Below are 27,933 nucleotides of genomic sequence, written 5' to 3' on the forward strand. Positions count from 1 at the left end.
CGGGGACAGACAGACAGGAACGGAGAGATGAGAAGCATCAATCATTAGTTTTTCGTTGTGCACTGCAACACCTTAGTTGTTTCATGGTGGGCGGTAGCAGAACAACCAGACGTCACTGCAACTGGCCCACCATGAAAGCTGGAATGCCAACTAATGGGCGGGAGGGACCAGGTGGGCCAGCACTGCAAAAGTAGGTGCTTTTTATAAAAAGGTTCGCCATCACGGTTATAGGCTGATGTTCCTACTTACAGGATCTGCAGATCACTAATCCTAGCTTTAACTTTAGGCCCCTGCCTACTCAACAGCCTCATGTACCTCGTTAAAATGAGTCAAGGATTCAACTCATAATATAAAACCAGTGGGGAATGTGATAAGGTGCCAAGGAATTGCAAAAATTGTTAAACTTAGACCCTGGCCAGTTGGCTCAGCAGTAGAGCGTTGGCCTGGCGTGCAGGAGTCCCGGGTTCGATTCCCGGCCAGGGCACACAGGAGAAGCGCCCATCTGCTTCTCCACCCCTCCTCCTCTCCTTCCTCTCTGTCTCTCTCTTCCCCTCCCGCAGCCGAGGCTCCATTGGAGCAAAGATGGCCCAGGCGCTGGGGATGGCTCTGTGGCCTCTGCCTCAGGCGCTAGAATGGCTCTCTGGATGCAACAGAGTGACGCCGGTGGATCCCGGTCGGGCGCATGCAGGAGTCTGTCTGACTGCCTCCCCGTTTCCAGCTTTGGAAAAATGAAAAAGGAAAAAAAAAAAGTTAAACTTAGTATTTTAAAAAGGAAAAGTCAGGCCCCTTACCCCTCCTTTCTGTAGAGAATGGAAAGAGAAGAATGCAGGAGCTTCCTGGCTTACAAGGACAACTGGGTCATCTGATCATCTAGTTTAGCTGATTCCTAGAATTCTCTGAAAGGCTGCCTGGGGCCACTTGCCACACAGAGCAAAGAAGATAGAACTTATCTGAAAAACTTAGAAAACAATATTTATGTACCTTAATCAGGAATTCCTATACTCAAAAAAAAAAAAAAATTCCTATACTCGACTCACCCTAAAGTCATGAGAGTAATGTATAGCTCTAGAGCAGTGGTGGTCAACCTGGTCCCTATCGCCCACTAGTGGGCATTCCAGCTTTCATGCTGGGTGGTAGCGGAGCAACCAAAGTACAAATAAAAAGATAGATTTAAGTATAGTAAGTTGTTTTATAAAGATTTATTCTGGAAAACTTAGTGAAAATCCGACATAAAGTACTTGGTAAGTAATTATTATTATATGTTTTAACTTACTGTAACTCTGCTTTATAAATTTTATAAAGTAAAGTTACTTCCCTACTTCATAAATCACCATTACTATGGAACCGGTGGGCGGTTAGAAAATTGTACTAACAGAGATACAAAAGTGTGCGGTAGGTATAAAAAGGTTGACGACTCCTGCTCTAAACAAAGGGATCACAAGCCCCTCCTTACCCACCCTAACCAGTACTTGATTCTGTATAAAAGCAGGCTGAGAACTGTATGAGGCCCTACATGATTTGGGACTGTGCCCCATGTAGCTAGCCGGTTAATTTATAAACTCCTCAAAAATTTCTTCTGTAACCTGCCTTGGTGTCTCTATATAACCCGTGGATTAAAGTACACTACTTTACAACAATCTCAGTGCTTCAGGTTGATGCTCTATCCACTGCACCACCATAGGTCAGGCACCAACTTCTGATATAATTCATCTCTCTCCCCCATAGTTGTTGCTATGATTTTTATCACCATCAATCTATTTTGCTTGTTCTTGAACTTTAAACAAATGGAATCATAGGTATATACTTTTTAAAAATTGATTTGAGAAAGGGGGGAGAAACACCAATCTGTTGTTCCACTTATTTATACAATCATTGCTTGATTCTTGTATGTCCTGACTAGGGAATTGAACCCAGAACCGTGGCATATTGTGATGATGCTCTAACCAACTGAGCTACCTGACCAGGGCCTATATGTATATATTCTTTAAAAAAAATTTTTTTAATTTTTTTACTTTTTTTACAGAGAGAGAGTCAGTGTGAGGGATAGATAGGGACAGACAGACAGGAATGGAAAGAGATGAGAAGCATCAATCATTAGTTTTTCATTGCCACACCTTAGTTGTTCATTGATTGCTTTCTCATATGTGCCTTGACCGGGGGACTGCAGCAGACTGAGTAACCCCTTGCTCAAGCCAGTAACCTTGGGTCCAAGCTGGTGAGCTTTGCTCAAACTAGATGAGCCTGCGCTCAAGCTGGCGACCTCGGAGTCTTGAACCAGGGTCCTCCGCATCCCAGTCCGATGCTCTATCCAATGCGCCACCACCTAGTCAGGCAATATATTCTTAAGTTGGCTTCTTCAGCTTATCATAATGTCTGTCCTGTGATGACTGAAATGGACTTAGATGCCATTTGAAGGTCTTAAGTTTGAGAACATGATCAGATTTATATGAAAAGGACACACTGGTTACTGTATGAATAATGGAGTAAAGGGAAACAGGAGTGCAAGTGGGAAGCCCAGTTAGGAGTAATCCAAGCAAGAGGTGATGATGACTCCACCAGGGTGATAGTTGCAGAAATAGAAGAAAGATTTGGATTTGAATGTGAGATCATGTATCCAATGCCAGTTATTTTTTAAAAGTATTATAATGCAAGTAGGTCACACTAATACATTTTATGAATAAACTTTCTGTGACTGGCATAGTAAATTTTCATGCATAAACTTATGTTCCTACTCTCAAGGGGTTAATAATACTTTTTGGCGTGGTGCAGACCGACCATGAATCCAGATACAATGGAACCGCTGCTTTAAGATAGAGCCTAGGAAGATAGAGTAGCCAGATGGGGTATTACACCAGCCTGGGGGTGGTCAAGAGAGATCTCCTGAGGGTTGTGGCCCTTAAGCTAAATTTTAAGGAATAGCTGAAATAGGATGAAAAGGTATATGGGAAGGCCAAGAGATGTGCGATCTCTTGGATGCTAAGTGTGGTTCTATGATGAGATCTCATAAATATATGAGCCTGGCCTGGAAGAGGACTTTGAACTGGGCCTAAATGGATGGGTATTCATCTACTTATTCAATCAAACAACCAATCCTGAGAGCTTCTGTATGCACTGAGGCTCCAGGAGAGGCCAGAGGCAGCAAAGTGACAGGCTGTGGGCGGAGTCTAACCCTTACCTGTATTTTGGCCCACATTCCTGTAGGTCCACTGCAGTAGAGGTTTGTACAGTAGCTGTTCCTTTAGGACAGAAAATATGGTCTGTTGTTTACATTCCTCACTTGCTTCTCTTCCTATTTATATTACTTCCTGGCCCTTTTAGGTCTTTTGAGTTTTTGTTGTTTTTTTACAGAGACAGAGAGAGAGTCAGAGAGGGACAGACAGACAGGAACGGAGATATCATTAGTTTTTTGTTGCGCATTGCAACACCTTAGTTGTTCATTGATTGCTTTCTCATATATGCCTTGACTGCGGGCCTTCAGCAGAGCGAGTAACCCCTTGCTGGAGGCATTGACCCTGGGTCCATGCTGGTGAGTTTTTTACTCAAACCAGATGAGCCCACGTTCAAGCTGGCGACCTCGGGGTCTCGAACCTGAGTCCTCGGCATTCCAGTTCGACGCTCTATCCACTGCACCACCGCGGGGTCCGGCAGGTCTTTGAGTTTTTAACACCTGGTTTTTGTTGTAAGAAAAATAGGACTTTAAGTCAATGACAAAGAATGATCAACATTTGAGTAGAATAGGGAAGAGCTAACCTAAGTGGATGAAGAGGTGAGAGCTTTATCAGGGCTTGCTAAACTGGCTCCTTTGGGCTTTGCGTGTTACAATTTGTGAGAATGTGATCCTCCTTGTGACTTAGACTGCTTGGCTGTGAATCTTGGCTTTGTGTTCCGTCACTGGTTAATCTATGAGCCTCAATTCATTAGAGATAATCAGCACACAAAGTGGCCTCAGAAGAAAGTAACTGTTATTATTCTATTCCGGAGCTAGGGGTATCGATTATAAAACTGGTTCTTAACCTAGAAGTTGGCGAACAGACGGCACAAGTGCTTGGGAGCTATTCGTAATACCACCCTTCTGTAAAACGAAGCAGCTCTGGGGTAAGTGGACTGCAGTGGGGATCCAGAGGCCCATGCTCCACTGCAGACTGGCTAAAAGTACCTAACACATTGCTTCAGTTTTTTGGGTATCCTGTTAAAAAGGGAGGGAACTAGTCCGACTTGGCGGACGCAATGCAGCCCCGTTTCAGTTTCCGTGCTGGAAAGTAAAAACGTTCTGTCTTCGGGCAAGCGCGGAACCTACAGGTGGACTACATCTCCCAGCCTGCCTTGCGCTCCCGACAGCGCCCTACGCTAGCACGCGAGTATCTCCGCATTCTCAACCACCAGTTACTGTCTCGCGAGAGGACGGGCCGCGCCGACGATAGCGATAGTTGTGGTGCTGGTGCTGGTGCTGGTGGTGGCGGCCGAGACGGCGGCGGCCATTTTGGTGAGGCCTCGGAAGCGGCGGCGGCGGCGGCGGCGGATCGCTGGGACTACTGTCTTATTTTCCCCACCTACCGCCCGCACTTCTGTGGCGTGAGAGGAGGTAGTGGAAGCAAGGTGGTGGCAGTAGCTGCGGGCCCCAGGGGAATTTAAAAGCCGTGAAGGCGGCGGCCAAGAGGGGGCCCTCCCCCCTCCTTTTCCGCGGGAGGGGGGGTGGTGCGTACGCCCTCGAGGACGCAGGTAAGGAGAGGGAGACAAGATGGCGGATGTCCCACAGTCCCCCCTCCCCTGACAGGTGACTGCGCGCGCATCTTTCCGCCACCGCCTTCCCTCCCTCCTTCCCGGGCGGCTGCGCGCGCACCTTCGGCCGGGGCCCCGAGTCCGGTACGCGAGGCTGTCGGCGCGCGCCCATAGAGAAACAGACTGAAGGGGGGCCAGGCCGGCCAGCACTGGGCCTGGGCGCGCCTCCTCTCCTTTCCCGCCCGTCTGCGCACGCGTGCCTGAGCGAGCGAGCGAGCCCGGAGAGGACGGACCCAGGTGTGCTCCTGCCCGCCCACCAACCTCAGCCCCCCTCGGGCGCGCGGGAAAAGGAAGGGGGTGTGGGATGAGGAGTCGGGGCGTGTGCCCACCATATCCAGTGAGGGACCAGGAACTGGCAGCTCGAACCCTTCCTTATCTCAGCCTTTCGCGGTCTAGTAGTGGGGGGGCTTCCTGACGGGCAGGGATGAGAGGCTGCCCAACCCCGCGACCCTTATGTGTGTGGGTTTGGGTTCTGGCGGGAGCCCCCGGGCGATGCGCGCAGCCGACTCACTCCGCCTCCAGCCGCGCACGCGCGGGCCCCTCCCCCACTCTCGCGCACGTTGGGTGGGGTGGGAGTCTTGGAGGGGGCGGGGCTACCTTAGGGCTAGTGGCTACTTAGGGCAGAGGTCAGGGGTCATGCTGGGTCAGAGTATTGGGAGGGGTGAGAGGCGGTCATGATGCCTTGGGTTAAGAGTTCAAGCATCTTGGATTGCAGTTAGCTTGGGTCCTTGAATCTGCGGTGGAGGAGGGAGTGAGTCAAAGGCAGAACCGTGGTGAAGGAATTTCCTTCAACACGGGGGAAACACTTCCGGGCCTTGTGTGGGTTTACCCTGCCCGTTTCCGGGCCATGGTTCTCAGGGCGGCCTTCCTCACATCGGATTGTCTCTCTCCTGTTTCCTGCTGTAGTTCTTGTGTTTCGGGAAGTGTCTCCTGGTGCAGGTATGGGAGCCAGGGGGCCCTGCCCTGAGCAAGGGTAGGTTCTGCGACTGCTCTGCCCGCACTGGCAGAACAGGTTGCCAGGCAGCCAGCACGTTTTGGAGCTAGATGTGACAGTTTTTTTTTCTTTGTTATTCTCCAGTCAGTTGTTGGAAACTTTTACAGTTAGACTTTATAAACTTTTTATTTTTTTAGTTCCGTGCTCTTTCTACTGTCCAGTTTCTTGATTGCATTTATTTTTCTGAAATGTGAGCTTTTCTTCCTACTGTAACTTTTCTTTCCAGCCTTTGAACTGATTTGGGAACATTTAAAAGCCTCAAAGCTGGTGTAAAGAAGGTTTTTACGGATGTTGGTAAATGTGAATTGTCCTCACTGCTGTTTTCTTCCCCTCCATTTGTTTCAGTTGTGATTCCCCTCAGTACGGCGGCACCGTGGAAGTACAGACTCTCACAGGGGGTGTGGTCTCAGCTCACACAGGTGAGGGTTCAGATACTATTTGTGTACTGATGCTAATGGGAGGGAAGCTTGAGGTATTTGGGGTCTTTTTTGTTGTTGTTGTTTATTTTACAGAGACAGAGTCAGAGAGGAGGAATGGAGAGATGAGAAGCATCAATCATTAGTTTTTTGTTGCTCGTTGTGACACCTTAGTTGTTCATTGATTGCTTTCTCATATGTGCCTTGACCACTGACCTTCAGCAGACCGAGTAACCCCTTGCTCAAGCCAGCAACCTTGGGTTCAAGCTGGTGGGCTTTTTCTCAAACCAGATGAGCACGCGCTCAAGCTGGCGACCTCGGGATCTCGAACCTGAGTCCTCCGCATCCCAGTCGACGCTGTATCCACTGTGCCACCGTCTGGTCAGGCTTGAGGTGTTTAATGAGAGAAATTGTAGGTTAATATATCTGGGTTGAGGATAGCATTGCAACAATAGAACTGGTGTTATGGATAGAGAAAGATGTGATCACCCTGACTACCAAAGAGAAAGCACATCCTTCATGGTTTTGTTATGGGACTACTTAGGTTTAGTTGTCCTCCTACCACTGCCTTACTGTATGATCTTATGCAAGTCATTTGGTCTCTGTATCCTGGTTTCTTCCTACCTTGTAAAATAGAGGAAATGTTAAAATGTAAGCTCCATTTAGGTCAAGGATCTTTTCTGCATGGCTCTGTCCTCGGTATGTAGAAGGAACTAAGTGGACATTTATTATGACATGAAAAGTACCTGGTTTATAAGGTAAATGTGAGGGTGAAGAATACATCAAATAAGTATAAAGTATTTGAGACATAGTAGATGCTCAAGAAATACAGGCTGTAATCACCATTCACTTATCTTTTTTAATGTTATTTTTGGTTATTTAAAGGATTCTTTAATATTTTAAAATCCCATTTCTTTTCTTTTTACGCTACTTTAGGTGCTCCAGAGGCCGGTGGACCTGAGCGGAGGCTGGGACGCCCTAGTGGGCCCCGGGCCCTGGAAGGCGGGTCCCGGTGGCCTGTGGCCCAGAATGAGGCCGGCTCCCAGCATGCCCTGCAGCCGGACGCCAGCCCCTCGGCCAGCAGCAGTGGTAACAACGACCCAGTCGTTCTTCAGGCATCCAAAGAGGAGCCTGGGAGTGGGACCATGCAGAGCAGCCCCTCCCCTGCTCACCCTCAGCTCCCAATCCTGCAGACACAGGTTCGAAAGTGGGGAAAGTTTCTTCTCTGCTTCTGCTGTGTTGGCTGCTGGCTCTGAGGCAGAAGAAACACATGGCAGGTCTTAGCCATATTTCTGTGATTCTGGCTACCTGGATACTGAGTTTCACGAATCTTTGAGCGGACTATTAAGCCTGTTGAGTACTTATATTGTACTTGATATTAGTGTAGCATTGATGTCTGAGAGTGTGGAAACTCCTGTTACCTGAAGAAGTTGAATTGGGCCAGGTTGGAAATGAAGGTTGGGACAATGTGCTTCTAAGACTGTGTGAACAGCTCCGTTTCTCATAGAACTCTTAAACCTTATGGATGCTCTGTGTATGTGTGTTTGTGTAGCGCTCATTTTTTTTCATACCAAATAAGGGAGTAGTGGGTAGTGGGGCAATCATGGCTTTTTACACTAGACAGACCCAGGTGTGTGTACAGTAGGACTTTTTTTTTTTGTAGGTGAAGGAACTTTTTTTTTTTTTTAATATTTATTGATTTTACGGGGGGGGCAAGAAATGAGAAGTATCAACTCATAGTTGCTTTACTTTATATATTCATTGATTGCTTGAATTATGTGCCTTGATACTGGACAAGCCTTGGGTTTCTTTTTTTTTTCTTTTTCTTTTTTTTTTTGTATTTTTCTGAAGTGAGAAGCTGGGAGGCAGAGACAGACTCCTGCATGCGCCCGACCAGGATCCACCCAGCAAGCCCACCAGGGGACGATGCTCCCAGAGCTATTCTAGCACCTGAGGTGGAAGCCATGGAGCCATCCTCAGCACCCGGGCCAAATTTGCTCCAGTGGAGCCTTGGCTGTGGGAGGGAAAGAGAGATACAGAGAAAGGAGAGGAGGAATAGTGGAGAAGTAGATGGGCACTTCTGTGTGCCCTGGCCAGGAATTGAACCCGGGACTTCCACACGCCAGGCCGATACTCTACTGCTGAGCCAACGGCCAGGGCCATACCTAGACTTTCAAAACTGGTAACTTCAGTGTTCCAGGTCAACTCTATCCACTGTGCCACCACAGGCTGGGCATGCAGTAGACCTTTGATGGTTATGGATTTGATATTTGTAATTTTCCTGAGCAATGGGAAATTTTGTGACATAGTCTTTTGTCGTTTAGCTGAGTAGGAATTATAATGGCACACTGAAAAGCTTGGTGAAGTGCATTTCATGAATTCACTATCCACATTTAAGTAGGGCTTTATTCTCTGCTTCTTACTGCTTTTGCAGAACCTTTTAAAATAATAGATGGGTATTTGAGGACAGTGACCAAACTCTCTCCTTTTCCCTACTCTTTCCCTAATACTTCCCTAGTAAAGAAAACTACCAAGACTGGTAATGAATATAAAAAGGTTGTGTGGGCACACAATGCAGTCAATAGTTCAAATGCTAAATAGATGTTTACCTGAAACCTATGTACTCTTTTTTCTTTTCCCCATAAGATTTTATTTATTGATTTTACTGAGATAAGAGAAGGAGGAGAGAGGGAGTGAGAAGTATCAACTTATAGTTGCTTCACTTTAGTTGTTCATTAATTGCTTATTGTATATGCCTTGACTAGGCAAGCCCACAGCTTTGAACCAGCAACTTCAGCATCCAGGTCGATGCTTTATCCACCAAGCCACCACGGGCCAACCAAAACCTATGTACTATTATTGATCAGTGTCACCCATGTAATTTAATTTCCAAATTACAAAAAAATGTCAAAGGTTTAGGTTATTTTGGTTTTTTGTTCTTTGAGGCATTTGGTGCTAGCTCAAATTTATTTGCATAAGTAAATTTGCCATAGTTGCTGTGAAAAAGAGGAAAAAACTTCTGAAAGCCTTCATTGAAATTTGAAATCATATGTTGTAGTATGCCTGAACACTGTAACTGTTAGAGTACTATGTAGTATTCTTTAATACTGTCAGGCTGTAATTCCTCTTGCGTGCCACCCTTCTACTATAAGGTTGGATCTTCCCTGTTAAACACTTTTTGTGTTTATGAAATGAGGTCAATACCTTACTTTAGGGTTTTTTTTCCTTTTGATGATAAAAGTGAGATAATGTACTTTAAACTCCTGGTACCATGCTAAGAATTTATTTTATCTTTCATTTTCCAATTTTCTAGATGGTGTCGGACGGCATGACAGGCAGCAATCCTGTGTCCCCTGCCTCATCCAGTTCCCCAGCCTCTAGTGGGGCAGGTGGCATCTCCCCCCAGCATATAGCTCAAGATTCCTCTCTAGATGGACCTCCAGGGCCCCCAGATGGCGCCACAGTGTCGCTGGAGGGGCTCAGTTTACTCCAGGCTGCTGACCTGACTAACAAGGGTCCAAAGTGGGAGAAGAGCCATGCTGAGATTGCAGAGCAGGCCAAGCATGTAGGTATTGGGAAGGCTTGTGAGGATTCTTGAGAATGTTCTTCCTGGACTTCTGTATTCCATGGGTATTTTACAGTTCTCGTTGTGTAGAGGTTCTGCCTTAACTTACATGATCTTGAGCAAGTTGCTCACACTCTGAGCCTCATTTCCTTTTCTGTAAAATAAGGGTGGTGTAATAGTCTGTAGGCTGTTAGGCTTAAATTAAAGACATAAAAGTGCTTTGTTACCTGGCCAGATAGTTAAATTGGTTAGAGCATCATCCCAAAATGCAGAGGTTGTGGGTTCGATTCCCAGTCAGGGCACATACAGAAACAGATTGATGTTTCTGTTTCTCTCTAGAATCAATAAGTATATTAAAAATTAGAAGTGCTTGATAGGTTGTAAGGCTCTTAAGATTTACTGGTTTCTACTTCTTTCTTATCCAGTGGTAAGTGTGGTCCATGGGCCTGTAGCATCAGCATCACCTGGAAACAAGTTAGAATTGCAAATTCTGCCCTGGCAGAGTAGCTCAGTCAGAGCAGTGGTCCCCAACCCCCTGACCGCGGACCGCTAACGGTCCGCAGAGAAAGAATAAATAACTTGCATTATTTCCATTTTATTTATATTTAAGTCTGAACGATGTTTTATTTTTAAAAAATGACCAGATTCCCTCTGTTAAATCCGTCTAAGACTCACTCTTGATGCTTGTCTCGTAAGTTCGACAATTATATTTAAAAATACCACAGTTATTACGCCGATTGCATAATTTTAATTTGTGCATTTATCTGTCCCACCCTAAAGGCTGGTCCATGAAAATATTTTCTGACATTAAACTGGTCCGTGGCCCAAAAAAGGTTGGGGACCATTGGGTTAGAGCATCATCCCAACATGCCATGGTTGTGGTTTTGATCCCAGGTTAGGGTACATAGAAGAATCAACCAATGAATGGGTGAAACAACAAATATGTTTTTCTCTCTCTCCCTCTCCCTCACTTTCCCTCTTTCCTGTCTCTCCCCCCCCTTCTACTCTCCTCCTCAAAACAACAAGAATTTTTTTTTAATTTTTATTTATTTTTTTAATTTTTATTTTATTCATTTTAGAGAGGAGAGGGAGAGAGAGACAGAGACAGGGGGGAGGAGCTGGAAGCATCAACTCCCGTATGTGCCTTGACCAGGCAAGCCCAGGGTTTCGAACTGGCGACCTTAGCATTTCCAGGTCGACACTTTATCCACTGCGCCACCACAGGTCAGGCACAAGAATTTTTTTAAAAATTAGATTTTTTTTTTTTTAATACAAATTCTAAGTATCCTTCCATCTACCTATTTAAAACTAAAGGGTAGGGCCCTGCAATTTGTCTTAAAAAATACTTCTGATGATTCTGATACATGCTCAAATTTGAGAGCCATGTTCTTGATATTTAGCATCAGGCCATTTTTAGTTCCCTGATTCATCTCGCTATTATTTCCTCTGGATTAGTTTTTGTGTGGAGAGGACAAGAATAAGGGCAGTTGTCTTTTAATTTTATTCGTTGATTTTAGAGAGAGGAAAGGAGACAGAAACATCAGTTTGTTGTTCCATTTAGTTGTGCATTCATTGGTTGATTCTTTGTGTGTGCCCTGACCAGGGATCGAACCCATAACCATGGCTTATAGGGATGGTGCTCTAACCAACTGATCTACCTGGCCAGGGCCCACAAGGGCAGTTGTCTTAAGTTTTGAAATCGCCTCTATTAAGTGATTTTTTTGTTTTTAAGTGAGCGGAGGAGAGGTTAACAGACTCCCACATGTGCCTGGACTTGTACTCACCTGGCTACCCCCATTTGGCGCTAATGTTTGAATCAGCCGAGTTATCCTCAGCGCTGGGGGCTGATTCTCAAACCAGCTGAGCCACTGGTTGCAAAGGGGAAGAGAGAGAGATGGGGGAGAGGGAGGGGGACAGAAGCAGATGGCCGCATCTCCAGTGTGCCCTAACCGAATATTGATCCTGGGATGTCTGCATACCAGGCTGACACTCCATCCACTGAGCCAACTAGCCAGAGCTGAATAAAAATTTTAAAAGCTTTTATTTATTTTTTTTATGAAATTCAGGGTAGAGAAAAAGTAAGCTTACAGTTCATGTGGAAAATAATATAACTAATAAAAATATAAGAATAAATTCTGTTTTATATGACTGTCAACTTGCTTTTGTGTTATGCTGTATAATCAATGTAGAAACTTATTTTTTGGTTATAGTAACCACTGTTAATCTTCTGGTATTTTAACTTTTTAGTATTTTCACCCAATGAGTACATTTTTCTAACAAGTGTTTTCCAAAAACAAAATATATATATATAAATTGGGCTTTATACCATACTTCTAAATGTGAACATGCTCTTGTGTAAGTAGATTCTATAGTGATGATAAACTTCATTCATATTCAGAGTCAAAGAAACTTTTAGTCCTTTCTTCTCTGGATAGTTGCCTTGGAATATAATTTCCTGAGGCTTGCTTATATTCATGGGGAGTAGAGATTGTGGGAAATAATGGAAAGAGCATGAAATTTGGTGTTTGGAGTCATTAGACATATTTTACATTTTTTTTTTTTTTCTGAAGCTGGAAACGGGGGGGGGGGGGGGGGGGGGCGGGGACAGTCAGACTCCCGCATGCACCTGACTGGAATCCACCCGGCACGCCCACCAGGGTGACGCTCTGCCCACCAGGGGGCGAAGCTCTGCCACGACCAGAGCCACTCTAGCGCCTGCGGCAGAGGCCAAGGAGCCATCCCCAGCGCCCGGGCCATCTTTGCTCCAGTGGAGCCTTGGCTGCGGGAGGGGAAGAGAGAGACAGAGAGGAAGGAAGGGGGGGTGGAGAAGCAAATGGGCGCTTCTCCTGTGTGCCCTGGCCGGGAATCGAACCCGAGTCCCCCGCACACCAGGCCGACGCTCTACCGCTGAGCCAACCGGCCAGGGACATAGACATATTTTTAATTCTCAGTTTGTTAATACTTCCTGGCTATGTGATCTCATGTAAATCAAATAACTTCATTGATCTTTTTTTTACTGCTCTGAAGAGAGTGTAATACCTACTTTACTTGTAGGATTGATTTGTGGACTTAATCACAAAACTGAGTTCCGCCGGTCCCTGTAGCATATACAGTCTGTACTCAGGAGTTGAGCCATGGCCACGACACGGAGTATATATCCAGTCACTTGATTGACCTGGCTCTCCCTCAATAGGAGGCAGAGATTGAGACCCGGATTGCTGAGCTGCGGAAGGAGGGGTTCTGGTCCCTGAAGAGGCTGCCCAAGGTGCCGGAGCCCCCCCGCCCCAAAGGCCACTGGGACTATCTGTGTGAGGAGATGCAGTGGCTGTCTGCTGACTTCGCTCAGGAGCGCCGTTGGAAACGGGGTGTGGCCCGTAGGGTATGTCTTCAGCTGGACCTACTTTCCATTTTTCCGGTTTGCTTTCTTTGTTGGGTGGGTTGATTGGAAGGAAAGGAACCAGTACAATGTATGATGATTGTTAGTGTCCATAGTCTCAGGAAGCAAGCTGACTTGCCAGGTTTCTTGGTCTTGATTATTTTCTTTGCTTTTTGACTTGGGGAGAGGGCAAGGTTCTGGCCTTGGAGTGTTTTTATGCTGGTTCCGCATTCCCACAGGTAGTGCGGATGGTGATCCGGCACCATGAGGAGCAGCGGCAGAAAGAGGAACGGGCCCGGAGGGAGGAGCAGGCCAAGCTGCGCCGAATTGCCGCCGCCATGGCCAAGGATGTCAGGCAGTTCTGGAGCAATGTGGAGAAGGTAGGCAGCAGGGGATTGGGAAAGGTAGGTGCCTTGGGTTCGGTTGGTGGGTAGCATGGTAGCAGGGATGATCAAAACTTTGTGAGAGTGAGCCCTGGCCGGTTGATTGGCTCAGTGGTAGAGCGTTGGCCTGGCGTGTAGGACTCCCTGGTTCAGTTCCTGGCCAGGGCACACAGGAGAAGCACCCATCTGCTTCTCCACCCCTTCCCCTCTCCTTCCTCTCTGTCTCTCACTTCCCCTCCCGCAGCCAAGGCTCCATTGGAGCAAAGTTGGCCCAGGCGCTGAGGATGGCTCCATGGCCTCTGCCTCAGGCGCTAGAATGGCCCTGGTTGCAATAGAGCAACGCCCCAGATGGGCAGAGCATCGCCCCCTGGTGGGCATGCCGGGTGGATCCCGGTTGGGCGCATGTGGGGGAGTCTGTCTGACTGCCTCCCCGTTTCCAACTTCAGAAAAAATATAAAAAAAAACTTTGTGAGAGTGAATATTATTTCAAGCAACTTTAATGACATTTCTATTATGCATTGGACCTTCCTTGCAGCAAGTGCTGTGAAGATGAAAGAAATACAGTGGAAAATGAACCCTGCCTTTGTGGATAGTTTGAACTATTTATTTTAAAAATTTATTTATTTATTGATTGTAGAGAGAGGAAAGGAGAGAAAAAGACAAACATCGACCTGTTCCTGTATGTGCCCTATCTGGGAATAGAACTTGCAACCTTAGGGTATTATGATGATGTTCTAACTGAGCCACCTGGCAAGGCAAATTTTTATTTTTTAATTACAGTTGACATTCAATATTATATTATTAGTTTCAGGTATAGAACATAGTGGTCAGACATCCATATAACTTATGAAGTGATACCTTGATAAGTCCAGCACCCTCTTGACACCATACATCAGGGGTCTCAAACATGCGGCCCGCCCACCAATTTTGTGCGGCCCACAGACTGGCCCGCAGATTAATCAACGAAGTTTGATTAGTCTGCGGGCCGCACAAAATTGGTGGGCGGGCCGCACGGCTGCGAATTTGAGACCCCTGCCATACATAGATACTACAACGTTATTGTCCATAGTTTCTATGCTGTGCTTTACATCCCTGTGACTGTTTTGTAACTGCCAATTTGTACTTCCTAATCCTTTCACCTTTAACACCCAGCTCCCCTAACCTCCTCCCTTCTGGCAACTCAGTTCTATCTGTGAGTCTGTTTCTGTTTTGTTTGCTTGCTTGTTTTGTTTTTTCAGATTCCACATATAAGTGAAATCATAAGCTATTTGTCTTTCTCTGTCTCACTTAATTCACTTAGCATAATACCCTGTGTTGCCTGGCCTGTGGTGGCGCAGTGGATGGAGAACTTTCTGGAACCCTGAGATCGCTGGTTCAAAACCCTGGGCTTGCCCGGTCATGGCACATATGACAAGCTACCGGTGAACTAGAATAAAGCAACTATTTCTGGTCCCCCCACCCTCCTTTCTCTCTGTAAAATCAATGAATGAAATCTTTAAAAATAAACAAACAAAAACCCCTCTGTGTCCATGCTATTGCAAATGGCAAGATTCATTCTTTTTTCCAGTTGAGTAGTATTACATTGTATGTATGGGCCACATCTCTTTTTATCCATTTGTCAATCAGTGGACATTTGGGTTGGTGTGTATCTTGGCCTTTGTAAGTAATGCAGTGAACATAGAGATACAGATATCTATTCAAATTAGTATTTTGGATTTCTTCAGATATATACCCAGAAGTGAAATTCCTGAGTTATATGCCATTAATTTTGTGATTTTTATTGATTTGAGTGAGACAAAGGGAGGGGGGAGAGACAGGAACATCAAACTGTTCCTGTACGTGCACTGATCAGGGATTGAACCAGCAACCTCTGTGTTTTGAGATGATGCTCTAACCAACTGACCCATCGGCCAAGGGTTTTTAATTTTTTGAGGAATCCACATAGTTTTCTTAGTGGATGCACCATTTTGCAATCTCACTAACAGTGCAGAAAGGTTCCTTTTTCTCAGCATCCACACCAGTACTTACTGTTTGTTGACTTTTTTTTTTTTTGTATTTTTCCGATGTTGGAAACGGGAAGCAGTCAGACAGACTCCTGCATGCGCCCGACCAGGATCCACCCAGCATGCCCACCAGGGGGAGATGCTCTGCCCATCTGGGGCGTCGCTCTGTTGCAACCAGAGCCATTCTAGTGCCTGAGGCAGAGGCAATAGAGCCATCCTCAGCATCCGGGCCAACTTGGCTCCAATGGAGCCTTGGCTGCGGGAGGGGAAGAGAGAGACAGAGAGGAAGGAGAGGGGAGGGGTGGAGAAGCAGATGGGCGCTTCTCCTGTGTGCCCTGGCCGGGAATCGAACCCGGGACTCCTGCACACCAGGCTGATGCTCTACCACTGAGCTAACCAGCCAGGGTGTTGACTTATTGATGATAGCCATTCTGACAGGTGTGAGGTGATAATCTCATTGTGGTTTTAATTTATACTGCTCTGATGACTAGTGGCTATCTTTATGTCCTCTTTGGATAAATGTCTAATCAGATTCTCTGATCTTTTTTTTTTATGTGTCCACCACATTTAAAAAATTGATTCTAGAGAGAAGGGGATAGGAGAGAGAAACATTGATTTGTTGTTTCACTTGTTTATGCATTAATTGGTTGATTCTTGTGTGTGCCCTGAACAAGAATCAAACCTGCAACCTTGGCTTATTGGGATGATGATGATCCAATCAACTGAACCACCTGGCCAGGGCTCTTCCCATTTTTTAATTGGATTAGGGATTGTTAATAGGACTTAGTGACTCTTCTGGGCCATCTGTCCTTTGCAGGGCATTCAGCATGCTTTTTCTGTGTCAGTTACCTGCTTAAATACCATCAAAGTTCTCATTTTATAAGTTGTTCACATATGATTTGTCACTGTTTCTCAAGCAGTACTTGGCCCTGCCAGTTCCTTTTCTTCTCCTTTCCACTTTGAAGTCATCTTTCTTTTGCACATCCCTGGCCATTAATACTCTTTCTGCTGCTGGGAACGCCTTTCTCCTCATTTCCTCTTAGGGAAGAGCTACTTAGGCTTTAAGATTTAACTCTAGATACCTTCGCAGATTTTTCTTGGTTGCCTGAAGCTGAGCTGGTTTTGTCTCCCCTATACTCCCTTTAGTTTTCCTCTGAGGCACCCTTAAGGTCACTTAGTTCTTCCTCCTAAAAAGCCAGTCCAGTGCCTGTCATTAAAGAGGCATCCCTAAATGTTGAGTGAAAGAATACATGAGTTAAAGATTATCTATTATCTATTAACCATTTATGTCATGCTTGTGGCAGGTGGTACAATTCAAGCAACAGTCCCGGCTGGAGGAAAAGCGCAAGAAAGCTCTCGACCTGCACCTGGACTTCATTGTGGGGCAAACTGAAAAGTACTCAGACCTACTGTCTCAGAGCCTCAACCAGCCACTCGCCCCCAGCAAAGCCGGCTCCTCCCCTTGTCGCGGCTCCTCCTCAGCGGCCTCGAGTCCTCCACCTCCCGTTTCCCAGCTGGATGATGAAGGTGTGTGTCCTCTTTGGCTCTGTTACTCTTCCTTGTGTACCCTGACAAGAGCTGAAAACCCACCCTGTGGCTTGCAGGGCCCCGTGGACTTTGTGACCTTGTTCTCCTGCTATAGATGGGGACTTCCAACCCCAAGAGGAGGAGGAAGAGGATGATGAGGAGACGATTGAGGTTGAAGAACAGCAGGAAGGCAATGATGCGGAGACCCAGAGGCGTGAGATTGAGCTGCTTAGACGTGAGGGAGAACTGCCACTGGAAGAGCTGCTGCGCTCCCTTCCCCCGCAGCTGCTTGGGGGGCCATCCAGCCCTGCGGGAACCCCATCATCTCATGATAGTGATACCCGAGATGGGCCTGAAGATGGTGAAGATGAGCCCCCTCAGATGTTGAAGGTATGGGCCGAGGGGTGGAGCGAGGGCTCGGGAGCCGGAGGATGGGTTGTGGGACTGAGTTCTGGTCTGTAAGGTTGGCTGTGGCTTTCAGGAGTTCTTGCTGGTGAAAGTTCATTTTGGGGCTCTCATTTGAGGATGGATAGGGAAGAATCTGGGTTTAAGGGAAGTTGCAGTCTGAGATGGATGGAGTGTGTGATGCTGTCGTGGAAGAGTGCCCTGTACTCTAGTTTTAAATTGCTGTAGGACTTTGAAAAGTACTTATTCTGGCTCTTGTCACTTCTTTGTGGTGACCCTGATACTACTTTGTTGGTTTGTAGATTGGGAGCTGGGATGATAACCTGGAAGTCTCCCTTGGACCTAAGTTCTGTTTCTCTGTGTGTCTGAGTGGGGATGGCGCCAGGGCTGCGTTTCCTACCTAGCACTTTCACAGGTCCTCCTCGAGACTGTGGGGCCAGGACTTGGTAGCTGGTGCTGAAAGAAAAGCCTTGATTGCATCCTTGCCCTGGGCCTGTGCCAGTGGCAGCTGTCACTCAACGGAACAGAGACACTGTTCTGTGGCATCTTATTCAGCACTGTCCCTTTCTCCTGTTGTGCTAACCTTAGGCCTTCTTCTTTTTCATCCCTTGACATACATACAGGTGAAACCCACACCCTCCTCAGTTACGCAGCGCAACAAAAAACCTTGGCATCCAGATGAGGACGATGAAGAGTTCACTGCTAATGAGGATGAAGGTCAGCCCTGTTCTTTTAATTTTTTTAAAATTTTTATATTTTCAAAGCCCTTATTTTTTTTTTATCCTGTTGCCCCGTAATTCTTGAATAGTTTGAACCTAATGCTTCAGGCTTTTTCACCTCTTTGACTTGGCCTATGCCTGTGCCTCTGTCCCCATTGATCTTGCTGTGTTCTCTCTTCTAGCGGAGGACGAAGAGGAGACCATAGCAGCTGAAGAGCAGCTGGAAGGGGAGGTGGATCATGCCATGGAGCTGAGCGAGTTGGCTCAAGAAGGTGACATTCACTGGACACTTTAATAAGCATCCACTTTGGTGTCTCCTGCAGAGTGGCAGGAATAAAGAGATGAATAAGACATGTTTTTGTCCCTACTGGAGAGACTCTAGGTTTAATGAGAAAGATTTATAAATGAATGATTGTAAGTAGAACGTAGTGACTAGCATTTTGTACAGAGTGATGTCAGAGCTCATGGAGGGATGAGCTCTTATCAGAGAGGTCATTGGTTACGTTTGCCTGAACCTTAGAAAGAGGTTCATCAGCCTGACCCTGTCCTGCCCAGTGGAAGGCAGCACCATTGATGGTTGCAGCCCATGCTGTAGGGCTTGGGTTTAGCCGCCAGTGCTGAACAAAAACTGTTTGGCCCTGGCCGGTTGGCTCAGCGGTAGAGCATCGGCCTGGCGTGCGGGGGACCCGGGTTCGATTCCCGGCCAGGGCACATAGGAGAAGCGTCCATTTGCTTCTCCACCCCCCCCTTCCTCTCTGTCTCTCTCTTCCCCTCCCGCAGCCAAGGCTCCATTGGAGCAAAGATGGCCCGGGCACTGGGGATGGCTCCTTGGCCTCTGCCCCAGGTGCTAGAGTGGCTCTGGTCGTGGCAGAGCATCGCCCCCTGGTGGGCAGAGCGTCGCCCCTGGTGGGCGTGCCGGGTGGATCTCGGTCGGGCACATGCGGGAGTCTGTCTGACTGTCTCTCCCCGTTTCCAGCTTCAGGGAAAAAAAAAAAAAAAAAAAAAAAAAAAAAACCTGTTTGGCCTTCCCTCGGTCCTCTGCAGCAGTGTCTACAGAGACCTGGGTGAGGTGGATCAGCCCCCGCTGGCCTGCTTCCTTCTCTTCCGAGCACCTGCAGCGTGCCCTTCGCTTCCGCAGGGGCGCTGTCCGTGGAGGAGCTGCTGCGGCGCTACACAGGAGCCTGTGCCTCCGATGCCTCTGCTGCTGGCTCTGCCAGCAGTGACGAGGGCGGCGACGACGAGGGCGACGCCCACAGCTCTGACTGTGAGGCCGAGGAGGGCCCTCGAGAGGACAGCAGCAGTCAGTCAGGTCGGCATGCGTCCTGGGGTGGTAGCTGGGGGGCCAGCGCCAGCGTTGGAGTCAGACTGGTGGCGAACCCTGGTGCTGTGCTTCAGACTCTGCTGAGGAGCCGAGCGAGGACGCGGAGGACGGGGAGGATGAGCATTCCGAGGAGGAGGAAGAGGAGGAGGAGACAAGCGTGAGTTCCGAGGATGAGGGCTCCGAGTCAGAGGGCTCCGAGGAGTCCCAATCGCAGAGCCAGGCAGAAGAGGAGGAGGAGGAGGAAGAGGAGGACGACTTTGGGGTGGAGTACTTGCTTGCTGGGGACGAAGCGCAGAGTGAGGCCGACGCTGGCAGTGGCCCCCCCACCCCAGGGCCCGCCACTGCTCGGGGCCCCAAGAAAGAAATCACAGATATTGCTGCCGCAGCTGAAAGTCTCCAGCCCAAGGGTTACACCTTGGCCACGACCCAGGTACCCCCAGGCCCCACCTTTGCTTTCTCATATCTTGATTTTCCTATCTCCTAGTGACAGGTGCCTGGGTTCCACCATGCCACCTCTCTTCCTCCTGCTAGGTGAAGACGCCCATTCCCTTGCTGCTGCGGGGCCAGCTGCGGGAGTACCAGCACATTGGGTTGGACTGGCTGGTTACTATGTATGAGAAGAAACTTAATGGCATTCTTGCTGATGAGATGGGGCTAGGCAAGACGATCCAGACCATCTCCCTGCTTGCCCACTTGGCTTGTGACAAAGGTATCTAGTCAGGGTCCTCCTTGGATCTCCTTGGCCAGCTCCCCGAGGGACTTGTTGAATGGAGACTCTGTCCGTGGGTTGGTGACATACTCTCTGCATGTATCTGTCTTAGTGGCTTCATTGACTGTGGTCAGTAACTGTACAGAGAGGGCAGCGTCAGTGCTAGGATTCTTCGGAAGGGCCTTAGGACAGACTGGTCTGGGTTAGGCCTGAGGAACAGAACCCCTTAAGTTTATATTTCCTTATCATCTCATTCTTCTCTTAAATGCCTTTGTTTGCAATATTTCTAGGCCTTATATTTTTAAGTTGAGGTGTATTAACGTCATGTTAGTGTCAGGTATACAACGTGGTTTGATATTTGTGTATATTATGAAATGATCTCCATAATGTCTTGTTTGAGAACTTTTAAAATCTATGTCAGCAGCTTTCAGATACGCAGTACAGTACTAACTGTAGTTACCATGTTACACATTTCTCGTTCTTTTGCTAAACAGGTAACTGGGGTCCTCATTTGATCATTGTCCCCACCAGTGTGATGTTGAACTGGGAGATGGAGCTGAAGCGTTGGTGCCCCAGCTTTAAAATCCTCACTTACTATGGAGCCCAGAAAGAGAGGAAACTCAAACGGCAGGTTCGCTCCTCCCTGTGAACACCTCCATGCCCCCCAGTTGATGCCTTATTTTTTTTTTAGGCCCTTTCCTCAGATGAGTTCTTTTCCTTCCCCTTTCTGTTGCTCCGCCCTGCTTCTGGGGCTTTCTGTGTTCTCCCAACCTGTTTTCTGTCCTGTGAGGACCTTAGTATGTCTTTCCTTGACTCTTTTTTTTTTCAACCTCACACTCTGCTGCTTTCTCCTGATACCTCAGGGCTGGACCAAGCCCAATGCCTTCCATGTGTGTATCACATCTTACAAGCTGGTGCTGCAGGACCACCAGGCCTTTCGCCGTAAGAACTGGCGCTATCTCATTCTGGATGAGGCTCAGAACATCAAGAACTTCAAGTCACAGCGTTGGCAGTCACTGCTCAACTTCAACAGGTAGAAATGAAGGTGGGGATTCGTGGGATGGTTGACTTGGTCTGAGGGATGGCATGCTGGCAACGTTGAGAACTTGATGACCTTCCTCCCTCTAATTCCCTTTGTCTCTTTGCAGCCAGAGACGTCTGCTTCTGACAGGAACTCCCTTGCAGAACAGCCTCATGGAGCTGTGGTCCTTGATGCACTTTTTGATGCCCCATGTCTTCCAGTCTCATCGAGAGTTCAAGGAGTGGTTCTCTAACCCCCTAACTGGCATGATTGAGGGCAGCCAAGAGTACAATGAAGGTCTAGTCAAACGCCTCCACAAGGTAGGGCCTGTAATGGGTTGTCATGAAGGACTAAGGGCAGAAAACTCTTAGGGAAGGGAAGTCAGACGGAGATAGACTTAATTCACCCAGGTATCCAGCTGCAGTGTTCTAGTGACTAACCCACTGCCAGATTGAGTGACCTCATCTTAGTCATCATTGGACGCCTTTTCTTTGATGGTGACAGCTCTGTCTATATTCTCTGAGTAGAATGATATTGCTCCTCAGTCCCTGCTTGGATTTCTCTTTACTTAGACTTGCTCAACTCTGCTTTCTTTTTCTTTCTTTCTTTCTTTCTTTCTTTCTTTCTTTCTTTCTTTCTTTCTTTCTTTCTTTCAGATAGGAGAGAAGAGAGTAAACACTTTAGTTGTTCATTGATTGTTTCTCATGGTTTGACTGAGGGGCTTCAGCTGAGCCAGTGACCCCTTGCTCACGCCAGCAGCCTTGAGCTTCAATTCAGTGAGCTTTGGGCTCAAGCCAGGAACTGTGGGATTATGTCAATGATCCCATGCTGAAGCTGGAGACCCCGCGCTCAAGCTGGTGAGCCTGTGCTCAAGCCAGTGATGTCAGGGTTTTTGAAGCTGGGACCACAGCATCCCAGGTCAATGCTCTATCCGCTGTGCCATCACTGGTCAGGCTCAACTTTCTTTTTTTTTTTGTATTTCTTCTCTCTCTTCTCCCCCTCCCCCCTCTACCTCTCCCCCTCTCTCCTCTCTCTCCCCCTCCCCCCTCTATCCCTCCCCCTCTCTCCTCCTCCCTCTCTCCCCCTCCCTCCCATGCCGTCTTCCCTCTTTTCCTCCTTTCCTCTCCCTCCTCCACACTCTTCGTCCTCTTCATCCCTCCACCCCTCCACAGCCCTTGCTACCTCTCTTTCTTGTCTTTTCTGTTTCCTCTTTCTTTGACCAGCTTTTAAAGAACATATCTCAGTATTTTGATCTCTACCTTTTTTGTCTTCCAGTTTATCTGATAGGCTCATTCATAAGGCTTTAGAAGACTGCAATTTGTGTTTTTAATCCCTCAACTCTCTAGATCACTTTATCTATATTTAAATTTGACATGATGTCTTTAATTAAAAGTTGCTCTTGAACTTAATTCTGTTCTAACCCAAACTTCTCAAGCTTTATAGCCTATTATTTCTATTCCATTTTGGTCAATCACAGCATCATTTTGGTAAATCAAACTAGGAACTGGCAAGTCTTCCTTAACTATATCTCTTCATCTCCCTTCACTTTTTCCATGTTAACTTGATCACTATATTGTTAGCCCTTTGTTTTCTATGCTGTTACTGCCTCCAGTTTGTTTATTTGTTTATTAGTGACAGACAGGAGGGGAGATGAGAAGCATCCACTTGTAGTTGTGTCACTTTAGTTGTTCATTGGTTGCTTCTCATACATGCCTTATTTGGGGGCTCCAGATAAGCCAGTGACCCTTTGCTCAAGCCAGCAACCATGGGGTCATGTCTGTAATCCCATGGTCAAGCCAGCAACCCCACACTCAAGCTGGTGAGCCTGTGCTCAAGCTGGATGAGCACACACTCAGTCCAGTGACTTCGGGGTTTTGGACCTGGGACCTCAGCATCCCAGGTTAATGCTGTATCCACTGCGCCTCCACCTGGTCAGGCTTTTTTTTCCTGCCCCAATTTTTGTTCTCAACTTCTCTCCTGGACTTACTTTCATAATCTTGTAAATTTACATTTACTCTTTGAAATGTCATTTGAGTCATTCCTCCTGTATAGCTAGCTAGTTCTTCTGCCCTCTGTGCTGTCACCTCTTATGTTGTGGTATCAGAATTTTTACACCTGTCTCCTTCAGCAGACTGTAAATCCCTTGAGTGGAGGGCTTACATCTCTGAGTCGTCTCTGTGTGTTGGTTCCCGGCACGCAGCACAGCTCCCTGAGTGTATCTGGGTGGGCTGAGGCAGGGTCCAGCTGGTCATCAAGCCAGGACCCAACTAGAAGGACTAGACTAGGGCTCAGTGCTCGCTGCTCTCCTGTCAGCCTCTTGATTATTTGCCTTTAGGTTTTGCGGCCTTTTTTGCTGCGCCGAGTTAAGGTGGATGTTGAGAAGCAGATGCCTAAAAAGTATGAGCATGTTATCCGCTGCCGGCTCTCCAAGCGCCAGCGCTGTCTCTATGATGACTTCATGGCACAGACCACGTAAGGGAGGACTGAGGGGGGGCCCTGGCACTCGAGATTGAAGCAGGGGTCAGAGGTCAGAGTCAGGATGCCACCTTAATTTTTAAAGATGTTATTTATTCATTTTAGAGAGTGGAGAGAGAAGGGCAAGGGGAGGAGCGGGAAGCATCAGCTCATTAAAGTTGTTTCTCGTATGTGCCTTGACCAGACAAGCCCAGGGTTTTGAACCGGCAACCTCAGTATTCTAGGTTGATGCTTTATCCACTGTACCACCACTGATCAGGCCCCATGTATTTTTTTTCTCTCCCAGAACTAAGGAGACACTAGCCACTGGCCATTTCATGAGTGTCATCAACATTTTGATGCAGTTGCGAAAAGTCTGCAATCACCCAAACCTGTTCGATCCTCGACCTGTTACCTCCCCCTTCATCACCCCAGGCATCTGCTTCAGCACTGCCTCTCTGGTCCTGAGGGCCACTGACGTCCATCCCCTCCAGGTAAGGAGCTGTTCCCAGGGTTATCGGCCCTGTGCAAAACATGCACTTTTTTCTTTAGGCTAGAGTCTGACCTTCTGAGTTCTTCCTTCTATCATCTCAGCTCTATTTCCTGGTTTCATTGTTTTTTAGCTGTGTGACTTTGGGCAAGCTAATTATTAACCTGTAAGCCTAAGTTTGCCTGCCCTTCAAAATAGGGATTAGGGATTATATGGTCTATTCGACAGTAGATTTGCGAGAATTGTGTTAATCATTTTAAAACGGCCTGGCATATTCATATTATATGGCTCATGAAAATTAGAGGCTATTTCAAAATGAGTATGAAGCGGTAAAAACATTTAATTTTTTTTATTGAACAAGAACATCAGAAAAGCAAATGACAAGTCAAAGAAAGTTGTTCAATTACGCAAATGAGATCCAAAACCAACTTTTATTTCATAGGTGAAAATGCACTGTACAAAAAGCTGAAAGTACTAGAGTATCTGCACATTCCCTGGTCCCCTAATTTTTGTGAGCTATTATAGTAAATTATTATTTTTTCTTCTTTTTGGCTACTTCCTATTCCCCCAAATTTTGTTTTTATTGTGGTAAAATGCATAACAAATTTTACTGTTTTATCCATTTTAAGAGTATAATTCGGCCCTGGCCAGTTGCTCAGTGGATAGAGCATCAACCCAGCATGCGAACATCCTGGGTTTGATTCTCAAGGCACACAGGAGAATCAACCATCTGCCTCTCCCCTTTCCTTTTCTCCTCTTTTCCCCTCCCACAGCCAGCATCATCCTCAGGTGCTAAAAATGGCTCAGTTGATTCTAGCATTGGCCCCAGACTGGGTTGGCCAGGTGGATCCTGGACGGAGTACATGTGGGAGTCTTTCTATCTCCACTCCTCTCTAAAAAAAGAAGAAAAGGATAATTCAGTGACATTAAGTACAATGACATGTAATCAGTACCACCATCCATCTTAAGAGCTTTTCTCATTTTTCCAAACTGAAGCTCTATACCTGTTAAATATTAACTTCTCATTTTTCCCCTTCCCCCAGTTCTTGGCAACCAGCATTCTACATTTTGTCTATAAATTTGAGTACTCTAGGACTTTCCATAGGTGGAATCCTAAGAATATTTTTTCTCTTGTGAGTGGCTCTTTTCATTCAGCAAAATGTCTATAAGGTTCATCCATGTTGTAGCATATATCAGAATGTCCTTTTTTAAGGTTGGTTATATTTACACACACACACACACCACATTTTGTTTATTCATCCATCAGTGGACACTTGGGTTACTTCTACTTATTGCCTATTTTGAATAATGTTGCTATGAACATAGGTTTACAAATATCTTTTCAAGTTTCTGCTTTCAGTTCTGTTTTTTAAAAAAAGTTTTTGGGGTGACATTGGTTAACAAACACACAGGTTTTAGGTATACAGTTTTATAATACATCATCTGTATATTGTATTGTGTGTTCATCACCCAGAGTCGTCTTGTTCTTCCGTCATGTATTTGACACCCTTTACCTTTTTCTATCTCACTCCCACCCTTTTCTCTCTGGTAGCCACCATACTGTTGTCTGTGTCTGTGAGTTTTTGTTTGTTCATTTGTTGCTTTCAGTTTTATATCCCACATATGGATAAAATCATATAGTTCTTTTTTCTTTTTTTTTTGGTATTTTTCCAAAGTTAGAAGCGGGGAGGCAGTCAGACAGACTCCCACGTGCGCCCACTGGGATCCACCGGGCATGCCTGCCAGAGGGCGATGCTCTGCTGCAACCGGAGCCATTCTAGCGCCTGAGGCAGAGGCCATGGAGCCATCCTCAGTGCCTGGGCCAGCTTTGCTCCAACGGAGCCTTTGCTGCGGGAGGAGAAGAGAGAGAGAGAGAGAGAGGAGAGGGGGAAGGGTGGAGAAGCAGATGGGTGCTTCTCCTGTGTGCCCTGACTGGGAATCGAACCCATGACTCCACACACCAGGCCGATGTTCTACCGCTGAGCCTACCGGCCAGGGCTCATACAGTTCTCGGCTTTCAGTTATCTTTTGGACACACAGTCATATGTGTTAAGAGAAGCGTGTCTTTAGGTGATTGTATCATTGTAGGAACATCAGTGTACTTACACAAACCTAGATGATAAAACCGACAACACATCTAGACTGTATGGTGTAGCCTATTGCTCCTAGCTTATAACCTGTACTATATACTAGACTGAATTTGTAGGCAGTAGTAACATTATGGTAAGTATTTGTGTATCTAAACATAGAAAAGGTACAATAGAAATAGGGTATAAAAGTTAAAAATAGTATACTTGTATAGGGTACTTATGAATGGAGCTTGTAGGACTAGGAGGTGTTCTGAGTGGTGAATGAATATGAAGGCATAGGACATTACTATACACCAGGGGTCCCCAAACCACGGCCCGTGGGCCGCATGCGGCCCCCTGAGGCCAATTATCCGGCCCTCGCCACACTTCCAGAAGGAGCTCTTCTTTCATTGGTGGTCAGTGAGAGGAGCATAGTTCCCATTGAAATACTGGTCAGTTTGTTGATTTAAATTTACTTGTTCTTTATTTTAAATATTGTATTTGTTCCCGTTTTGTTTTTTTTACTTTAAAATAAGATATATGCAGTGTGCATAAGAGTTTGTTCATAGTTTTTTTTATAGTCCGGCCCTCCAACAGTCTGAGGGACAGTGAACTGGCCCCCTGTGTAAAAAGTTTGAGGACTCCTGCTATACATTTAGGCTACATTAAGTTTATAAAACAACACAAGATTAATGAGACACGAGAAAATGATACAATCAACAGGCATGCTAAAAATGACATGTAAGAGGCTTTTGCTGGCTTCACACTGCATACTGGTTTACAGCAATTATGTATTTTTTTTAAGTGAGAGGAGGGTTCCGCATGTGTCTTGACCGGGATTCACCTGGCAACTCCCATGTAGGGCTGGTGCTTGGACCAACTGAGCTATCCTCAGTGCCTGGGGTCAGTGCTCTGACCAGCCAACCCATTGGCTATGAGTGGGGAAGAAAGAGAATGGGGAGCGGGAGGGGAAGAGAAGCAGTTGGTCACTTCTCCTGTGTGCCCTGACCGGGAAGCGAACCTGGGACATCTGCATGCTGGGCTGATGCTCCCTTCCACTGAGCCAGCTGTTCAGGGCCACAGCAAATTTTTTTTAATAAGTAGAAAAGGTGTAGTCAAAAATAACAATAAGAGTATAGTGTGGTAAAGCACAATTTTATAATATAGTTATTAAATATGCACTGTATATAATTATATGTCTTTTACTTTTTTATCACTGGTAGCACAGTAGGTTTGTTTATATCAGCATTACCACAAATATGTAACGGGTTGCATTGTAGTCTTAGGGTGGCTAGGTGTCACTAGGCAATAGGAATTCTTGAGCTCCATTATAATCTTGCAGGACCACAACTGTATACGCAGTCCTTCATTACCGAAGTGTTACGTGATGCGTGACTATATCTCCAGAAGTGGAATTGCTGGATCATATAGTAATAATTCTGTTTAATTTTTTGAGGAACTGCCATACTATTTTTTATAGTGATTGCCGACTCTGTTATTTTCTATTTTGTTTTGTTTTTAATAATATTTTTTTTCCCTTTTTTAAGTAAGTGGAGGGGAGATAGACTCCTGCATGTGCCGTGACTGGGTTCACCTGGCAACCCCCATGTGGGGCTATTGCTTGATTCAACCAAGCTATCCTCAGCGCTCAGGGCTGACGCTCAAACCAGTTGAGCCACTGGCTGCGAGAGGGGAAGAGAGA

At 46.5% G+C, this 27,933-nt stretch overlaps 1 protein-coding gene and 1 non-coding gene across 6 annotated transcripts in view; both read left to right on the forward strand.

The window, feature by feature from the left end:
- The first annotated feature begins 4,502 nt into the window (after window positions 1-4,502).
- The window catches only part of SRCAP (Snf2 related CREBBP activator protein), a 45,751-nt gene continuing 22,320 nt past the window's right edge, over window positions 4,503-27,933 (forward strand). Inside the window, exons 1-18 of one of the 5 annotated variants that reach the window (XM_066275704.1) lie at window positions 4,503-4,582; window positions 6,119-6,192; window positions 7,126-7,388; window positions 9,503-9,754; window positions 12,948-13,133; window positions 13,370-13,510; window positions 16,821-17,043; window positions 17,159-17,433; window positions 18,072-18,165; window positions 18,350-18,439; window positions 19,306-19,476; window positions 19,563-19,918; window positions 20,020-20,197; window positions 20,692-20,828; window positions 21,061-21,230; window positions 21,346-21,538; window positions 23,554-23,690; window positions 23,980-24,166. In XM_066275704.1, coding sequence (XP_066131801.1) covers window positions 7,335-7,388; window positions 9,503-9,754; window positions 12,948-13,133; window positions 13,370-13,510; window positions 16,821-17,043; window positions 17,159-17,433; window positions 18,072-18,165; window positions 18,350-18,439; window positions 19,306-19,476; window positions 19,563-19,918; window positions 20,020-20,197; window positions 20,692-20,828; window positions 21,061-21,230; window positions 21,346-21,538; window positions 23,554-23,690; window positions 23,980-24,166 — 2,844 coding nt within the window. In that variant the 5' untranslated portion in view covers window positions 4,503-4,582; window positions 6,119-6,192; window positions 7,126-7,334. Of the gene's footprint in view, window positions 4,583-4,615; window positions 4,720-4,921; window positions 5,017-5,441; window positions 5,719-6,118; window positions 6,193-7,125; window positions 7,389-9,502; window positions 9,755-12,947; window positions 13,134-13,369; window positions 13,511-16,820; window positions 17,044-17,158; window positions 17,434-18,071; window positions 18,166-18,349; window positions 18,440-19,305; window positions 19,477-19,562; window positions 19,919-20,019; window positions 20,198-20,691; window positions 20,829-21,060; window positions 21,231-21,345; window positions 21,539-23,553; window positions 23,691-23,979; window positions 24,167-27,933 lie in introns of those variants that run through there. The other 4 variants (XM_066275702.1, XM_066275703.1, XM_066275700.1 and 1 more) reach the window with 4 other exon arrangements.
- Window positions 17,849-17,977, forward strand: LOC136336657 (small nucleolar RNA SNORA30/SNORA37 family). Its single transcript, XR_010731493.1, has one exon. It is a non-coding gene; the product is annotated as a small nucleolar RNA SNORA30/SNORA37 family (small nucleolar RNA).

Source organism: Saccopteryx bilineata, chromosome 4, assembly GCF_036850765.1.
Source record: "Saccopteryx bilineata isolate mSacBil1 chromosome 4, mSacBil1_pri_phased_curated, whole genome shotgun sequence".
Lineage (NCBI taxonomy): Eukaryota > Metazoa > Chordata > Mammalia > Chiroptera > Emballonuridae > Saccopteryx > Saccopteryx bilineata.